The sequence below is a fragment of the Nuphar pumila genome, chromosome 12 (assembly GCF_984573655.1).
Source record: "Nuphar pumila chromosome 12, dmNupPumi1.hap1.1, whole genome shotgun sequence".
Classification (NCBI taxonomy): domain Eukaryota; kingdom Viridiplantae; phylum Streptophyta; class Magnoliopsida; order Nymphaeales; family Nymphaeaceae; genus Nuphar; species Nuphar pumila.
Window position 1 is genome coordinate 21027865 of NC_143260.1, and position 19992 is coordinate 21047856.

At 38.1% G+C, this 19992-nt stretch overlaps 1 protein-coding gene across 3 annotated transcripts in view; it reads right to left on the minus strand.

The window, feature by feature from the left end:
• Positions 1-665: 665 nt before the first annotated feature.
• The window catches only part of LOC149820250 (FAD-linked sulfhydryl oxidase ERV1-like), a 45994-nt gene continuing 26667 nt past the window's right edge, over positions 666-19992 (minus strand). For all 3 annotated transcript variants that reach the window (XM_089982694.1, XM_089982693.1, XM_089982692.1), the window contains 3 exons: positions 2384-2448; positions 1080-1157; positions 666-966 (listed from right to left, as the gene is read on the minus strand). In XM_089982694.1, coding sequence (XP_089838820.1) covers positions 891-966; positions 1080-1157; positions 2384-2448 — 219 coding nt within the window. In that variant the 3' untranslated portion in view covers positions 666-890. The remainder of the gene's footprint in view (positions 967-1079; positions 1158-2383; positions 2449-19992) is intronic.

Here is a 19992-nt window from a genome sequence, read left to right on the forward strand (position 1 = left end):
AACGACAACCAAAATATCATGATAGTGTAATTGTTTAAAACGACAACCAAAATATCATTTTTTACTTTTACAATATTTCAAAGTATCGCTTTGGCATTATCGCTGTGATTACCAACAGATCAAATCGCACACCTTTTTATCAGTTTAGGACTCATGCATGACCAGGTCTAATTTTGACCATACTCGTCAGGGGTGGACTATCATTGCCTAGTCCAAGTGGAAAATTTGACCATACTAGTCTCAGCTCAAGTCTAACTAGGACTATCACTGCCTAGTCCAAAGCACAAAGAATGTGTGTGTGTGTACTAACAGGGGCTCCGCCTGTTTGGTAGGAGCGCAGTTAGTGCACGTCACCTTGTGTTGGGACTTTGCAAGTTCAAAACCCAATGGTCCGAGTTGTATAACGGGTGGGGGTCTGCCTAACCCCAGCTTGCCTATCACAAAAGTGTGTGTGTGTGTGTGTGTGTGTGTGTGTGTGTGTGTGTGAGAGAGAGAGAGAGAGAGAGAGAGAGAGAGAGAGAGAATTGTACATGCACCCGCGCTGAGCCAGGGACATCAACTTGGTCTGGTATGCTCATCAAGTAGCCTTGTCAACCTGGTCACTTTTGGAACAGGTTTGGTCCATAGATTCTCCCTTTTGCACCTATAGCCTTTCACAGCGCTGGTTGCAAAATGAATGCATGGAATGGCAGAGTGCATTGTCACTGAATGGTTGATACACATGATTGCCCAAAGTAAAGAAGTCACATACATCTCATAAATATTTTAAGTTATATTCAGCTATAACACTGCAAAAAAGGGCAGCCGATCAAGCACTGCTGGATCATGCCCAAGTTAAGCATTGCATATATGAAAGTCCTAGCCTAACCTACCGATCCTTAAAGTTTGGATCATGCACGATCCTCACATTCTAGCTTCCCCCCACTCGCATCTAGCCTGTTGCACGGAAACTCTGGCTTCCCAAGGCTGCCAACAACAATAAAGTTAAAACAGAACCGAAGTTACGAATAAACATTTGAAGAGTATAATTCTGAATGACAGCAAAATGCTCCAGGTACGTCACTAGGTTCTTTTCTTACCTTCTGTTAACAATGTTGTGTACCTGACACAGCCACAGAGAGAATTCAGCTTGTGATCCTGCCTGCACAGGAGTCTCCCTGATGAACAAAAAGCAAGAAACCAAAACATATTTCCATCAATTATTGGACACCAAAGTGAGTAACTGGGTGAAGATGAACTGGATATAGAGATGAAGGATGACATTAACTCCACCCCTTCAAAATGAGTAAAGCGCAAAGTTGAAATGCAAATGCAGGAACCTTCTCTTCTTGCTTATCAAAATGTGTACATAGGGCACGTTTGGCACATTTGGAAGTGAGAAACATACAAAAAGAGAATTTTTCCTATGAAAAGTTTTGAAATAAAAATTTTCACTTCACGAAGAGGATGAGGAGGGGAGAGAGAGTGGCGTGGCTGAGAAGAAAAGAGGAGGGTGAGGAGGAAGGAGAAGGCAGGGGCAGGCCGGGTTGGGCCCGGTTGGGAGGGGGGTCCAATGATGATTGTGCCGCTGCCACCTGCCGGTGGGCTGCAGTGGCAGTCGGAGAACTTGAGGAGGCGGTGGCGATGGTGGGTAGTGGTGAGATGGATGGTGGTGGGGGTGGTGAGATAGATGGTGGTGCGATGTGAGATGAGTGGTGGAGAGTGGACCTCACCATTTTCTGTTGTTAGAAAACATTCCTCCACCTCTCCCTTGGAGGAATGTTTCCTATCAAAAAGTGTACTTTTTAGAAGAAAAAAAGTCTCTAGTTTGGAATTGTCAGGAAAAACCTTACGGATTTTCCATCTCGTATCACTTTTCTAACACCTTTCTCACTTCCAAACGTATCCATAATGATATCCCTCGTATCTGACAACTGACAAGGCTACTGCAATGTGGTATACATAGAGGACACAGATTAGCTTAGAAATAACGATATGCAGAGTTGTACCAGTTCTGCATTAGTCACCAATTTAACAACTCCAAATCTAATGAATGAATAAAAAAAATCTCATTTTCACAAATTGGCATTTGGTTCACTTCTCAATAATTTGTTTCAATATGAAGATGGAACTGAATAGGGTGAACCAACATGTGATTCAGTCAAGCCATGACATGCAAACCTCGACTTTTCCAGTACAGTCATCTAACTTGAAAAATGAGGAATAGTTTCAATATCCCCTCTACAGTAAGGCAAAAAAGAAATTGACAAAAAACATGTCAATTGAATCCAATATGCTCGGGATGCCACTGATCTGTTCATTTCAGAAATAGAGTACAATTATAATAATTATTTCTAAATATATTATGACTCATAAAAGATAGAAACAGGGTAAGAAGGATTACTTAAGAACTTCCTTGAGGTGATCCCCGCATTCCTGGCAAGGGTGTAGTCGTGATAATATCGCCATCTGTAGACACAAAACAAATTTGATTGGTTCCATCAATAATGGCATTCATGCACGAAGATCTGAACAAAACACCAAAGGAGCAACTTCACAGAATGCAATAGTGAAACAGGAACATAAATGCCAACAACAGTTGGATTTTCTAATCAAGAACAGTGGCAAACAATGGTGCTGAATGAGTTGAATCGGCAACAGCATTATATTCAACATTTTCTTCAGCAAATCTTAGAGCAAAGAGGTGGATGCATTAAGAGAAACCGTGACTCAATCATACAATTAATGTACATTTATCAAGGACTAAGACATAACAATACAAGGTTGGAAGCTTTCACTTAAGGTGGGCCAGGCAAAAAGGCATTAAAACATACAATGGGATCTCGATGTTGCTAGATTTGCAATGGAACAGAGAATACCAGTCCCAGTCCCTCAGGGTAATTTTGTTGGTGAGTAGCATTATAGGACAAATGTACAAAGATACTTTAAAGGACCCAATATATCATCTCTTGCATTTCTGAAAAAATAAATTCAAAAGATATCACAACTAATAAGTGTCACAAATATGTAGATCTCCAAGAAATCAAGCCTTACTATGCTATATGTAGTTTTCCAAGAAATCAAAACTTCATCTAGGAAGATCCATATGTTAATTCATTTAATTAGGATCAGAGTTACCGGAAACGTGCATGCACTAGAGCAAGCGCGCTTTCCCGAGACGCACTTCGGAAGCGCGAAACGTGACGCTTCCGAAACGAGTGGGGAAGTGCATGCATAATATAGGAAGTGCATCCCCCTTTAAAGGGGGATGCATTTTTTAAAATGTCCAGTTTGCCCTTCTTAAAAAGAATTTTAACACGTGAAAAACAAAAAATTTAAAGAAAATATTTTTTGAATAAGGGCAAAATGGACATTTTAAAAAAAAAGTGAAAATAAAAAAAAAACGAAACTTAAGGTTTTTGTTTTTTTTACCAGACTCTCTCTCTCTCTCTCTCTCTCTCTCTCTCTCTCTCTCTCTCTCTCTCTCTCTTGTTTTCAATCACCGGCGACCTCCTCCGTTGATGGTGTGAGTTTTAGAAAAATGATTTTTAAAACAATATTTTTAATGAAAATTAAGTGAAAGCCATACACCAAATAATAAAAACTGGCTCGCACGAGTGGTGGAGTCCGATTCAATCTCAAGGAACGGGAAATACTTGTATTCAAACACACAAGCTAAACTACTCTTTATTGCCAAAATAAAAAAAATTAATTAAATAATTAACTAACCAAGGAAGTGTTGCTCTACACAGAGGGCTTAAACAAATAATAAAATGCCTTATTACAGACCTGAATGAATTTAATTAAATTAAAAATAAAAGCCTAATCTAAAAATAAAAGCAAAAGTGTCTTCAATGCTTGAGGCTTGTAGTCCCTTTGAATTGATTTGCTTCCCTTTGTCCCTCCCTCTGCTTTTCTTATTTGTGTACCCTTTAGGTACTTAGGTTGAAGACTTTTGTATGGTTTGATTAAGGGCTCCCTGAGGGCACTTTTGAGGACTTGAGGGTACCTCAGAGGGTACTTTTAGGGCACAAAAATAGCTCTATCGCACATTCCGACGCTTCCCGTAATTTGCTTCCGATGGAGGGGTTGAGAAGAGAAAGTGGTCAATCCAGCTGCATCCACGCTGCCCCGACGAAGAGGAAGAGGTTGCTGATGACGAAAGGGTTTGAAGCTTGAAGAAAAAAAGAAAGAAAAAGAAGAAGAGGAGAACGAGAGAAAGAAATCGGCAAAAGAGTGAAGAAGCAAGGGAGAGAAAGAGAGGAGGGAAAGCAAAAAGGTTGCCAGAAAAATGTTTTTCTCAGCCCTCTAAACTACTATTTATAATCCTAATTAGGTTAAAACAAAGTTTTCAAAAGAGTTTGAATATTTTCGATAATTTTCAAAACAAGGTCTCTTGTGAAAACATATTTTTCTAAAAATCAAAACTTACTAAACTAATTAAAAATTAGCTAATACAAACCTAAGCTAACTAAACTATAATTAAGAAATTCTAATAAAAACACTAAAAATGCAGGAAAAGCTTTGAAAAACCTGATTTTTTGATAAAATTCAATTCAAAGCGGCTTCTCGAAATTAACGATAAAAATGTGTTTTTACAGCGATTTTAACATGGATCATGCATAAATAATGATTAATAAAATGTTAATATTATGCATGATCAAATACCCCCATGTTTATCGTTTGCTAGTCCTCGAGCAAACTGAAGCAAAAAGCAAATCTACTAAATTAACTAATCAAAACAAAACCTAACTCACCTTCGTAGGAATCGCGGTTGCATTTAGCATATGCAACAAGCACTTTTAACCCCTGGGTTACCCTAGTGGACGAGTAAGGTCTCATGAGGGTTTGCAGTGATAATACCCACAAACATCTCTATCATGTATGCATAAAAAATCAACTTTAAAAAACATTAGGCAATTGAGGAGTTTGTTTTCACAAATATTTTATGTCATTACATTATCAAAACATGATTAGAGTCTTTTACCTGCCACCATAGAATAAAATATTTTCTTTCACTTTTCTAAATAGCATAATCATTTATATTTTATTCTCAGAAATTCAAATAAATAAATGTTATTATTTACTAATCCTCACTCATGTTTTCTGCACAGGTTTTCTCAATATTTGCTTCTAAGCAGTGAACTTTTTCTTTTTCTTGATTTTCAATTTTTCACACTTTTTCTTTTCTTTCTTTTGTTGAGCACTATATCAAATTTCCAGTTTTCATGACCCACGTAACGAGCTTTGGGTCAGTGACTCCCAGGTGAGACGACCTTAGGGCACCAGATACAAAGTACCCCTCAGGCTTAATCGCTCAAGTCACTAGACCTTTCATTTTCATAGTTTACGTATAGTCTGCCTCTCTGTCATGTGAAATGTCAACATCTATTAGGCTCTCTATAAAGTCCATGTAACGGGCTTTCGGGTCAGTGGCTCCCAAGCTAGATGGCTTTAGGACACCAGGTGTAAACACCCCTCAGGCTCTACTTGCTTGAACAAAATAGGCCACAGAAATCAACTAGACATAGAAGTGACTTCATTCGTTATCCTTTTCGACATGGGAATCAAACACTTCAACTTGTGTCTGAGCCCAGCTACTGGGGAATACGAAGATATCAAACAACTAAACGTATGCTCTTTTCACTTTTTGAGCTCATATTTCAATTGTCTTCATTTGCTTAGTTTTTCAAAAATAAAACTGTGCATATTCATATTTATGATTCAAAATAAACTCTATGCATCTATCACCATTTCTTTGAAATCCACGTAAACAACCACATTTTTCTAGATTAGTGTCAAAAAAAAAATTGGGGGCTTAAAAATTCTCTAAAAGCATTAGATTTTGCAAAGCATTCATATAAGATCAAACTCATTCCTTAAAAGCCCATTTTTTATGAGTTATTATTAAAAGTGCAAGTAGAAGGACAGAAAAAATTTGGGTGTGCAAACTACACCCTCCTCCATGCTTGAATGACACTGTCCTCAGTGGCACTGCATCATTTTGTTTGTATGAAACTATATGAATACACACGAGAACAAAAGAAATGAGAAGAAAAGGAGTAGAAGTCACCTGATCCACTCTATAGAACCTTACCTGATACGACATGTGAATGGCTCTGCATAGGTTCCACTTGTCTCACAGTTCACAACTCATAGAAATATACAACAGTGTTGTGAGAGGCGTACGCCTCAGTACCTGAAGAGTACGCCTCAGAGGCAAAGCGCACGCTCAAGGTACTGAGGCGTTGCAGTGATGCGCCTAAGGTAAATATAAAAAAAGAAATCTGATTATGAGCATTAAACAAAGGTCGTTCTTGTTAAATATGTAAATGGATATATTCCACTGTATTGTACCACTTGTACATTGTACCACTTGTACAACATACTGTACTGTATTGTACTGTATGTACTGTACCACTTGTACAACATACTGTACTGTATCGTATATTGTACTGTGTGTACTGTATCACTTGTACAGCATACTATACTGTATTGTACCACTGTACTGTATGTACTGTACCACTTGTACAGCATACTGTACTGTATTGTACCACTTGTACAGCATATAAATATCAATGGAAAGGGGAGAAGATCCCATTGCAACCCAAAATTTTTTCTCTCTTCCCTCTTACCTCTCTCTCTATCTCTTGCTACGATAGTAAGGTGACTCCCACATCTGATTTCTCACATGGTATCAGAGCCAAGGGCGTGGTAATCACGATCATCTGGAAGGCCCCTAAGGACTTTGACGTGCGTTTTTGGGCGTTCTCAAGGAAAGTGTTTTCTCTGTTGTTTCTCCGTTGAATCACTATATTTCGACGTCGTTTCTTCATTTCCTCATATCGTGCATCTTTTTCTTCTTACATATTCTGTTATTCCCAATTTTATCAACCCTAATTTCTGTTTTCCCCAAATTTGGGAACCCTCATTTCTCAAAAGTGCCTCTTTTCTCAAACTTCTTGTGATTTCTTATCTATTTCTTGCAATATAGTTGATAAATCGTACATTCTGCACGATTAACTGAAAAATCGTGATTTCCAAAACTCAAAAATTTCTGTCCGTACGGTTCTGTCCGTACAACCTACGAATTTCTGTCGTGCTGTTTGATTCATCCTTGATCTTCTTCCTTATGGATTCTAAAATCAGCCCCAGATTTCTTTCTCAACTTGTTTCTCACAAATTAACTCATGATAACTACTTACTTTGGAAACGCCAAATTCTGTCGTTTATCCGAAGTCATGGTCTTTCCGGGCATCTGGATGGGGGATCACCCGCCCCACCTATGACTATTACGCAAGAGGTAACTGGTAATGATGGGAAGGTGAGTTGCATTGCTATTCCAAATCCTACGTATGATGTTTGGTTTCAGAAGGACCAATCTGTGGTTGCCTATTTGACTGCCACGTTATCTGATCGTATATTACAAACTATCTCTGACCATTTTACTGCTGCAGAACTATGGAGCCATCTTGCTCACTCTTATTCACAGGTTTCTGAATCACGTGCACTTCAACTGAAATGGCAGTTCCAATCTATGCGAAAGGGAACTAAGACCATTACTGAATTTCTAGGGGATATCAAAATTATCATTGATCAGTTGGCCGCTATTGGATATCCTGTTTCTGACAGAGATGTTGTTCAGCAGGTATTGGGAAGCCTTGGGCCCCAATATCGTATGTTTTGTACTGCATTACAGGTTGCCTCTACACTTCCATGCTTTGAGGATTTACAGGCCAAACTCCTACAGTATGAAGTTAGTTTGACTCAAGATCATCTTATTGATGATCCTCATCCTGTCATGTTTACATCAGGGTCTACCTCATTTCGTCCACCTGCTGCTCATATGGGCCGTGGAGGACTCCTTCCTACTCCTACTGCTCCACCTGCCACTAGAGGTACCCGTGTCCCTACTTGCTTCCATTGCAACAAGCGTGGCCATGTGAAAGCAGATTGTTGGCACAACCCACAGAATCGCAACAAGGCAGGGAGGTCAGGACCAAGAGCTGGACAGATGAATGTTAGACAGTTTCAGGGGCAGCCGCAGGGAAATTTTCGAGCACATCAGGGTACTGATCAGGGACAGAGTGCAGGGTTGCCACATGATGTGCAACAAATTCTGATGACTGCATTTAACAACATGAATTTGCGTCAGAATGATGATGGAGTTTGGTATATTGATTCTGGAGCAGCCGCACATGTTACTTCTGATGCAGGTAAACTTTCCAACATGGTTCCTTATATTGGCACTGGCACTATTGTCACGGGAGATGGTTCCCACCACCCTATTTCTCATACTGGAAATGCATCTCTCTCTTTGTCACAATCTACACTACCATTGAAAAATGTCTTACTCACTCCTGCCATTGAGAAAAACATTTTATCTGTTTCTAAATTGGTTGATGAAACAAATTCATCCATGGAATTTACTCCGTCTTCTGTTTGTCTTAAGGACCTTCGAACCAAGAAGATGCTCGCTAAGGGTGAACGACGCGGAAACATGTACGTCTTCAAAGCAGCCCCCGGGACTTTGAAGACGTCATCTACCGTGACTCCATCTTTTCCTGCTTATTTGAGTCAGTCTTCTTCTGTTATGCAATGTAATAAGCCAGTTTCTTGGCATCGTCGGTTAGGTCATTGTAGTCAAGGGTTCCTTGACAAATTGTCTTCTCAGGGTTTTATTCCCAAAGTCAAATTAGATCATAAGTGTCCTAGTTGTAATGTCTGCAAGAGTCATGTACTTCCCTTTCAAAGTATCAATAAAAGAGCTTCCAAGCCATTTGAAATTATTCACTCTGATGTTTGGGGCCCAGCTCCTGTTTCATCTCTATCTGGCTCTCGTTATTATGTGTTATTTCTTGACTCATTCACTCGTTACACTTGGATTTACTTTATGAAATCTAAATCTGAAGTGTTCAAACTTTTCAAACAATTCCATGCTCTTGTTCAGAACCTTTTCAATTCAAATATCACTTATTTCCAGTGTGATGGTGGTGGAGAATACATATCTCATGATTTTAGTGAATATTTAAAGGACCATGGCATCACACGTAACTCCTCTTGTCCTTACACTCCACAACAGAATGGAGTAGCAGAACGTAAGCATCGGCATATTGTTGAAACCGCGTTAAGTATGATGCACAATATTGATATTTCTTTCTCTCTTTGGACTGAGGCCTTTCACACTGCAGTGCATATCATTAACAGGTTGCCTATGGAATTATTAGGAGATCAGTCTCCTTATTATTTGCTTCACGGTTCTCACCCTTCGTATGATGATTTGCATGCTTTCGGATGCATTTGTTATGTCCATGTGGATCATTCTTTACGTAACAAGTTTCAAGATAGAGCAGTTCAGTGCAGATTTCTGGGATATGCCGATGGGTATAAAGGATATAGATGTTATGATCCTATTTTGGGTAAGATTAAGGTGTCTAGAAATGTTGTTTTTGATGATGACCATTTCAGCACTTGTGATACTTCTCAGGTATATGAGCAAACTACTTATGATCCATGGCTTTGTGATACTTTGCTATATGACTCTATCAGAGATCCTGTTGTTGATGAACCAATTCAGTTTGAAGCAGACAACTCCATCATCCAGGATGCACCTTCACGGTTTTCAGGTTTGGTTTATGCCCGTCGAGGAGCCCCTCCAACTTCATCTCACGAGGCTCCCCCTCTTCGACGATCCACACGTGAAAGGCATCCTATCCATCGTTGGGTTAGTTACAACAATTTTTCTCTTGACTTTCAGTTGTTTCTAACCAATGTGGCCAAAGAGAAAGAGCCGTCCACTTTCCATCAGGCAGCCCATTCTCGAGCTTGGGTTGAAGCTATGAACGAAGAAATGGCAGCACTTCATGAATGTCATACATGGGATATTGTTCCTCGACCTGTTGATAGAAATGTTGTTGGTTCCAAATGGGTTTACAAGATCAAGCGTAAACCAGATGGTAGCATTGAAAGATATAAAGCTCGCCTTGTTGCACGCGGATTCACACAACAATATGGGCAAGATTATGAGGAAACTTTTAGCCCTGTTGTCAAAATTGGCACCATTCGTGTGATCCTCACTTTGGCTCTTCAGCATGGTTGGTCTCTTAGCCAGTTGGATGTCAAGAATGCGTTCCTACATGGGGACTTGAAGGAAGAGGTGTATATGGAGCAACCTCCTGGATATAGTGAACATGATGCGGCTACATGGGTTTGTAAATTGAGAAGGTCTCTTTATGGTTTAAAACAGGCATCTCGGTCTTGGTTTGAGAGTTTCTCCATGGAAATTCAGCAGCATGGCTTTTCTAAGAGTATACTTGATCATTCTTTATTTATGTATAAGAATGATCATGTTACTACTTGGGTTCTTATATATGTTGATGACATCATTATCACTGGGAGTGATGATGCACATATTGCCTTGGTCAAGTCTTTACTCATGGCCAAATTTAAGATGAAGGACTTAGGCCCATTGCGATACTTCTTGGGAGTTGAAGTTGATAGGCAAGATGATCGACTCACTCTAAGTCAACACAAGTATACTCTTGACATTCTTCACACCACTGGTATGATTAATTGTAAACCTCTCAGCACCCCATCTGTCTTAAATCATAAGTTTAGTGCAAAAGAAGGCCAATTATATCATGATTCCACTTTATATCGCCGCATTGTTGGTATGTTGCAATATCTTACATTTACAAGACCTGACATTGCTTATGCTGTAAATCAAGCATCTCAGTTTATGCATGCTCCCACTGATTGCCATATGGAATGTATTAAGCGTATTCTCAGATATCTGAAAGGGACTATTGGAGATGGATTGCTCTATCACAAAGATGAAAGCTTCACTACAGGACACCGTTTACTTACATATTGTGATGCAGATTGGGGTGGGGACCCTGATGAGCGTAGGTCGGTTTCAGGATATTGTGTTTTCATTGGCCCAAATATTGTCACTTGGAGTAGTAAGAAACAAAAGGCCATTGCTAAATCCAGCACTGAGGCAGAGTACAGGGCAATGGCAGCAGGGACAGCTGATGTCACTTGGGTACGGCATCTTCTTCAAGAGTTGAATGAACCCATCTCTTCCTCTCTGCTTTTATGTGATAATCAAAGTGCCATTAATATTTCTTTTAACCCTATTCATCATTGTCGCACGAAGCACATTGAGATTGATCAGCATTTTGTTAGACAAAAGATTGAAACAGAAGAAATTGAGGCTTCGTATGTCAGATCAGAAGACCAAGTGGCAGACATCTTCACCAAAGGATTGGTTAGTCATCAATTTTGGTTACTTAAGGGCAAGTTGAGTATGATTGAAGATCATCCTCAACTTGAGGGAGGCTGTTAAATATGTAAATGGATATATTCCACTGTACTGTACCACTTGTACATTGTACCACTTGTACAACATACTGTACTGTATTGTACTGTATGTACTGTACCACTTGTACAACATACTGTACTGTATTGTATATTGTACTGTATGTACTGTATCACTTGTACAGCATACTGTACTGTATTGTACCACTGTACTGTATGTACTGTACCACTTGTACAGCATACTGTACTGTATTGTACCACTGTACTGTATTGTACCACTTGTACAGCATATAAATATCAATGGAAAGGGGAGAAGATCCCATTGCAACCCAAAATTTTTTCTCTCTTCCCTCTTACCTCTCTCTCTATCTCTTGCTACGATAGTAAGGTGACTCTCACATCTGATTTCTCACAGTTCTGAACTTTTGATGCAGTCGAATACGCATTAAATTCAATCCATTAACATCCCTACAAAAATGCCACATATTTTTACGATATTTTAGATATACCACGGATACTTGAGAGTCTCACGTTGTGAGAGGCGTACGCCTCAGAGGCGAAGCGCAGGCTCAATGCCTCGCTTCACCTCATCGCATTTAACAACCTTGATATACAAAAGAATGCAATGCATACATGATCTAGGCTTGACGCTCATGAAGAAAAACTACTAAAGCTACTAATGGTACATCACAAACATGGGTCGTCTCTCATAAAGTGCTAAGTTATACGTCCTCAGCCAGACGGATCTCTGGAAACCCTTCATCGTCTATGAGATCAATGGACGTGAAGTCACGCTCAATCAAGGGTTCTGAGAAAAATAGGGTCATCTGTGACACTGCGCACTATATTTCCTCCAACTCTACTCTTATGGACCCTACGATGACTCGAGAGACTGGACAGAAGGAGTTTAGTCGCAACGTGGAGACTATTCTCGAATGATGAAGAGCCAAGAACCGATCTACTATCAATATAGGCAGCATCAAGCAAGGGAGGGTTGTTGTGAACCTGCTTGACTATGTCAGGCATTTCGTGCATGTGTGCCCCTTGCTTGCTGAAATCACTCGGTTTTTCTAAGGCCTGCGGAATAGGGGCTTGGGAAATATACAAAGAAGGCACAGGTTATGGGCCCTGTCCGTTCTCCTTGGGCCTGGTGGAGGAGATCGACTGGTCAATGGGTATGACAGTGGGATCGTCAATCGATTCCTGAGTAGGGTGGAATGTTTTCCCACTCCGAAGGAACATAACAGAGTTGACCTGTTCATGATGGGACTTTGTGGAGTGCAGGCCGTGATATATGGGTTTCTTACCCTTCGAGTTGACGACAGACTGACTCGGGAGGCTTCCCTCGCTTCGCCTGCTCAAGGCCTTAGCCAAATGTCTCATATGCGTCTTTAGCTTCGCTATTGACTGCGTGTGAAAACAGAGGGTGGCCTTAATGTCAGAAAAGGTCTCTAACAACTTCCCTTGAAAAGATGAGCTTGATGTGGGCTCCTGAAGAGAAGGCAAGCTAAGCGCAGGGTGGGCCGGTGGCAATGTGGGACGCGAGTAACCTTGTGGAAGGATACCCTGTCTGTGTTGATTAGGGAAGGCTCTAGAAAATGGAATATATACTACATGGAGTTTCTACAAATTCTCAAATATTCTTTTTGTAATCTTGCCCAACATAAAGATATAAATGTTTGGCATAAAAGACTTGGGCATCCTAATGTCATCAAGCTTTCCTATTTACATTTTGTTAAAGATCTTTGTAAAAGTGACTTGTAATGATTGTATTCTTAGAAAAATGACAAGTTAGACTTTTGAACAAAAATCTATGTTCACAACCAAATCATTTAAATTTGTGCATTCGGATATATGGGGACCGGCACCCGTCATATCTAAAGAAGGATTTGCATATTACGTTATTTTTGTTGATGATTATTCTAAATATTGTTGGATATATTTTCTTAAGCATAAACATGAGGTTTTTGCATCATTTAAGACATATCATATGTTGATTAAAAATCAATTTAATGGTAACTTAAAAATTCTTAGAACCGATTCCGAAGGTGAATATCTTTCAAATGAATTTAAAAATTATATTGAAAACAATAGAATTATTCATCAAAAATCTTGTCCCAAAAAACCTCAACAAAATAGTCTAGCCGAAAGAAAACATAGGCATATTATTAAAACCACTAGAACTTTGCTTATTTATCAAAATATTCCTAAAAGATTTTGGGCCGAGGCAACTCTTGCATCCGTTTATCTTATAAATCATCTTCCTTCAAAAATTTTAAATAAAATATCACCTTTTGAAATTCTATATAAAAAAAAAACCCAACTACAAAAGATTGAGAGTCTTTGGATGCAAATGTTTTGTTCTTATTGACAAAAATGGCACTCTCTCACCAAAAGTCATCCCTTGTGAATTTCTTGAATATTTCGAAACACAAAAAGGTTTTAGATGCTAAGATATTAAAAATGAAAAATTATATATTTCTAAGAATATAATCTTTTTAGAAAATGTTAGTGGTTTTGAAGAATGTGAACCTTATAGAGATAATGTGGATTACAATTGTTATCTAAAAAAGATGATGTTTCTAGTGATGATGAACTCTTATATAATGCCCTTAGTGATGATGACAATATAGAAGAGAATAACAACTCTCCTTATCAATCTCTTGATCAATCTACCGAAGTAGGAACATCTAGTGATCCTATCACCTATACACATAGAGATAGAAACACTTTTAGAAGTGCAATTGAGAAATATAGTGAAGCTAGTGAGCCTACCTCCATAAATAATCTAAATCTTCGTAGAACCGAAAGAACTAGAAGAATTCCTTCTAGATTTATATCCTATGAATCATTTGCACCTAAATATAGAGCATGCCTTAGTGTTATTTATTCATATGTGGAACCTAAAAACTTTGAAAAAGCCAAAAAATTTGTAGAATGGAATGAAGCCATGAATAATGAACTTAGAGATCTTAGAAAGGCTAAAACTTGAGAATTTCAATAACTACCTAATGCAAAGAAGGCAATAAGATGTAGGTGGGTTTTTAAGGTCAAGACCAAGAGTGATGGGTCTCTTTAAAGGTATAAAGCTCATCTAGTTGCCAAAGGGTATAATAGTCAAAAATATGAAATAGACTATGATAAAACCTTTGCCCCCCGTTGAGCGTATGGTTATTGTTTGGTATCTTATTACTATTGCCTCAATTAAAAAATAAAACATATATCAAATGGATGTTAAAAATGTCGTTTTAAATGGTGACATAAATGAAGAAGTCTATATGGATGCTCCTCCAGGTATGGATGTTCCTAAAGGTAAAGTTTTTCGCCTACGGAAAGCTCTTTATGGTTTGAAACAAGCTTCTAAGGCTTGGTATAATCGGTTTAATAACTTAATGATAGAAAATGGTTTTACTTCATGTTATACGAACACTGCCTTGTTTGTCAAGAAATCCAATGCAGGAATTGTGATTTTATTATTATATGTTGATGATATGCTAATTACAGGAGACGATGCTAAAGGGATTAAAAGTATAAAGACTATACTAAAAAAAAAAATTGAAATGTCCGACTTAGGATTTTTGACATACTTTTTAGGCATAGAAGTTGCCTAATCTCACAGAGGTTATTTTTTATCTCAAACTAAACTTGCATTTGAGATTATTGAAAGGTCAAAAATTACAGACGATAAAATTTGTTAAACCCCTGAAGTGGTAGGAACAAAGTTAAAAATTGATGATGGGATTCTTCTAAAAAATCTCACTCTATACAGGCAACTTGTTGGATCTTTGATGTATCTTAGCATCACTAGACCTGATATTTCGCATGTCGTCCATGTTGCAAGTCAATTTCAACATGCTCCTACATCAGTTCATATGAGTCAATTCTCGACGAAGCCAATCTAAACCATCCAATGAAGAATAAGAGGTTCTCGGTACACGGTGCCAAGCTTTCGTATCTGATATATAAAAGGATCCATAAATAAGGGAGTATTTCTATCTTCATCTTCTAAGTTAAGTTTAATTGCTTATACTGACTTTGATTGGGGAGGTGATCCAAATAATCGTCACTCCGACACTGGTTTTTGCGTGTTCTTAGGTGAATCATTAATTTCTTGGAGATGCAAGAAGCAACAAAAGGTGTCACTGTCATCTACTGAAGCCAAATACCGAGCCATGACAACTACAACCATGGAGATTGTTTGAGTTTGTCAACTATTGTAAGACATGGGGGTTTATGTTCAAGGACCCACGAAGTTGTATTGTGATAACAAGAGTACAATCTATATTACCAAGAATCACACTTTTCATGAGCGCATGAAGCATATCGAGATGGCCTGCCACTATGTTAGAGAAGAATATCTGAAGAAAGTTATATATCTACCTTATGTAAGGTCAGAATATCTCAACTGGCTGACTTTTTTACTAAGGCGCTCTATTCTCCTAGATTCAATTTTCTCTTTGGCAAACTTTCGATCATTACACCACAAGTTTGAGAATGGGGTGTTAAATCATATATATATATATATATATATATATATATATATATATATATTCTTTTATTTGTAATAGCTTTTAGGGGTAAATTTGTCTTTTCACATGTAACATGCATATTCACTTGAATATGCTTCTTTTCTTTTCTTCTTTTCTTCTTTTTTCTTTTTCTTTTTCTTTTTCTTTTCACTTTTTTTGTTTTTTATATTATGGAGGGGTCCGCCATAGAGACATTCGACCAAGGTTGTTAAATGCGATGAGGCGAAGCGAGGCGTTGAGCCTGTTATGAAGCGAGGCTTAAGCCTTGAGGCGTTGAAGCGTAAGCTTCATGATCAAAATAATAAAATATATAATATTAATAAAATAATAAAAATTTTAAATAAAAACTATTAATAAATGACAGTATAAAAAAATTGTGTCCTCACAAGATCAATTAAGTTCCAAATCCTCATAGTGAAACTTTGAGAAACCAGAGTTTGAACCTAGAGCTTCCCTCTACATTGGTCTAAACTAGAGCTTTAACGCCATTTTTACCCGAAATCGCAAAAATTAAGAAGAAACTATTGAATCAAATCGACCATCATGCCGGAAACTCATCGGAATCCATCTAAGAATGAAGAAATAAAGAAAGGAGATGAGCAAACAGGGGAGGAAGGGTGGTGGTGCTACCTCAGGCCATGCCAATCTGGAGCTTTATCCTTCCAGATTAATTGATAACCGTCCTTGGAAATACAATACAGGATTAAGCATATAGGTAAGTCTGGATTTCAAGCAACCAACTGATGTTTAATGGCTCAGTCATAATGAATAAAAATTAAGGCAAACCTCATTAGTTATCAGGCAAAGACATTATGATAAACCCCATGCAGATGCATAACCCAAAACCGACCGGTGCATAAAATTTCCAAGAAATTAATTTTTCATCTTGCCCATTATTGACTTCTTTTTTTCCTTTTTAATCAGTTGAGCTGTGAATTGGACAGAGGAAATAGGACAAGCTCCAATTCAATGAAGCCCGCAGATGAGATCGGATGGCTACGACAAGCAACACACGAGAAGCATAACCCATCATTTTCCCAGCCGTCCAACCAAGGAAGTGCAAAGCAAGGAGCAGAACTCCATGGATGCGTTGAAGGCCCAGAATCCAAGTTGCAGAAGAAGAGTCAAAAAAGCGTTAGCAAGCACAGAAACGAGAGAAAAAAGGCTGACAGGAACTGGCCCTACAGGCGATGGTTTGCTTTCAGGTGCTGATAACCCTTGCCGGCTGCTAGCTTCTTGTGTATCGGCTTCATAAATTAAGTAAACAACAGGATAAAACTGAGAACGCCTCAGTACCTTGATTGTGCGCTTCACCTCTGAGGTGTACGCTTCAGGTACTGAGGCGTACGCCTCTCACAACACTGCATTGGACCCCTCCAACGATCATAAATATGACCGTTGGAGGGGCTCCAACGGCCATATGGGAGCCCCTCCTTGGGTCCCTTGTGGTCTATAAATAAGGGGCTTCTCCGATGTAATTCTCAAGCTTATTAATGCTCTCTCAATAAAATATTACTTTTTTATGCCTTTGTGCATTTTTGTGCTCATTTGTGAGTGTTATCTTGTGCCTTTGTGCACTTATTTTCTTTATGAATATTATGGGTTAATCAAGTCTGAACTTGATATTCTTGAAGATATTTTCACTCTTATGGGTCAATACATTAGTGGGCTTAGAACACACATGAAATAATGGATATTATTGGAAAATAATCCCTTTTAGAATGCATAACAAGAGAGGAGTCGCACCCCTTTATACACAAAAGACAAGCTCTAGGGAGCCGTTAGGACCTACCCAACAACTAGAATTCTAGCTGTTGAGTAGGGTCCAACAACTCCCTAACCACTTCCCAAAAAGCCCTTCAAGGCTGGGAATAAATACAAAAAAGTAAAGAATAAAAATGAAAATACAAAATGCCCCTGAACAATATATGTATAGACATACATATATAAACATATATATGTTTACATTATATGTGTATACATTAACAACGGGGTCACGGCAGCTGAACTGACATGTCACGGTCAGATAGCTTGACAATTACTAGGTTAGACATATCATAGGTTGACAGTTTAGCATTTTCCCATATAGTTCACATGGAAAATTTATTAAAATAATAAGCATAAGGTTCTTTATTTCATGGGTTATTTTATCATAAGATTAGTCTACATGATATGTGAATAAATTCGATGTTTAATTTCTTCAATGCTAACTGCACTAAACACCTAAATTGAAAAGATCAGTGCCTGGATGGTATATATCTCAAAAAGAAGCAGTAATATGCTTATAAAGGTAGGAACAGAAAGTGTTGCTAGGCCAAAATTGTAATGCTGCAGATAGTGGTTTGACTGGAACAATTCAGAAACATGTGGACTCAAAATCTCTTGTAAGTTATACCTTGGAGATCAAATAATCTACCATTAAAAGGTGTTTTCAAAGCTTGTAGCAAATCTTGTTCATGACGTATACACATTAATCATTGTTTCTTTTGAGAAAAAGACAACGTAGAAGAGCTAAAGACAAAGTTTTTGGGTACAAAACATCAAATCACATTTATAAAATGGTCATCCAAAGGTACAATTCAGAAACATGTGGACTCAAAAACTCTAGTAAGCTATACCTTGGAGATCAAATAATCTACCATTAAAAGGTGTTTTCAAAGCTTGTAGCAAATCTTGTTCATGACATATACACATTAATCATTGTTTCTTTTGAGAAAAAGACAACGTAGAAGAGCTAAAGACAAAGTTTTGGGGTACAAAACATCAAATCACATTTATAAAATGGTCATCCACAGGTACTCTGTAGTTCTTGAAGAACAAGTCGTACATGATGGTGTTAAGTTATATATATATATATATATATGAATTGATGTAATAGGTAAATATCCTCTAGGGGTATTTTCATTATTTTTACTCATGTAATAGTATTGTTCATTAGGAACAGTTTTTCTCTTATTTATTTATTTTTATCTTTTTAGTTTTGTGTCTTTTTTGTAAAGAGCATGGGCTCTATGGTCAAAAACCCATGTAACCATTGGGGAGCCCCTAACAACTCTATTGGGAGCTCCCCAATAAAGCCTCATGCTCTCCCTTGTGTATATATAGGGGTTGAACCCCTCTCTTGTAACTAATGCACCTCTTAAGCATTTATGCTCAATAAAGATGAATACTTTTACATTTTGTGTTTTTTATTTAGTTCCTTAATGTTTTATATGCACTTAGTGCTTGTGTTGTTTCCCCTTGATGGCTATTGTTTTGTCCTATAGTGGACATGTGATTGTTGAAATGAAATGGGGATCTTCGAAACACGAGCTTTGATTAACAAGAGCAAGTGTCAAGAATGACACTAAAGCATAACCCTTAAAAAGGGTATAACTGGAAACAAAATAAAAATAAAAATGTATTCTTTATTGATATGAAAAACCAATTGCTTAAGAAGCATTGGAGTAAAATACAAGAGGGGCTGCACCCCTTTATATACACAGCTGAAAGAGGACTCAATAGAGCTGTTGGGCACAGTCCAACAGCTCTATTTAGAGCTGTTGGAATGTGTCAGTCCAACAGCTCTATTGCTAGTCAAGTCTGGACAGGACTTGACTAGCAACAGTCATTCTAGTTCAAACTGAACTAGATGACATAAAGACAAAAAATAAAAATAAAGGAAAAAAAATACAGAAAAGAAAGAAATTAAAAATGTATTTATATATATATAATAATATAATATTATTATATATACATATATGTACAGTTTTACATTTTAACACTCCCCCTCAAACTTACGGTACAATGAGCGAAAGTTTGTCTAAGAGAAAGTGAAATCGGGGAGCAGCGAGAGGCTTTGTAAAGAGGTCTGCTAACTGATATTCTGAAGTAACATATGGCAGATCAATTATCCCGTGTAGATATTCCTCTCTGACGTAGTGACAATCCATTTCGATGTGTTTGGTGCGTTCGTGGAATGTTCTGTTACTGGCAATGTAGATCGCACTTTTGTTGTCACAACACATTTGTGAAGCCTTTGTTGCTTCAACTCCCATGTCAGCAAGCAGTCGTCGGAGCCAAACTACTTCCATAGTCGTGGTTGCCATGGCTCTGTATTCAGCTTCGGTGGATGAGAGAGATACCTTCTGCTGCTTTTTACACCTCCACGAGATTAATGATTCCC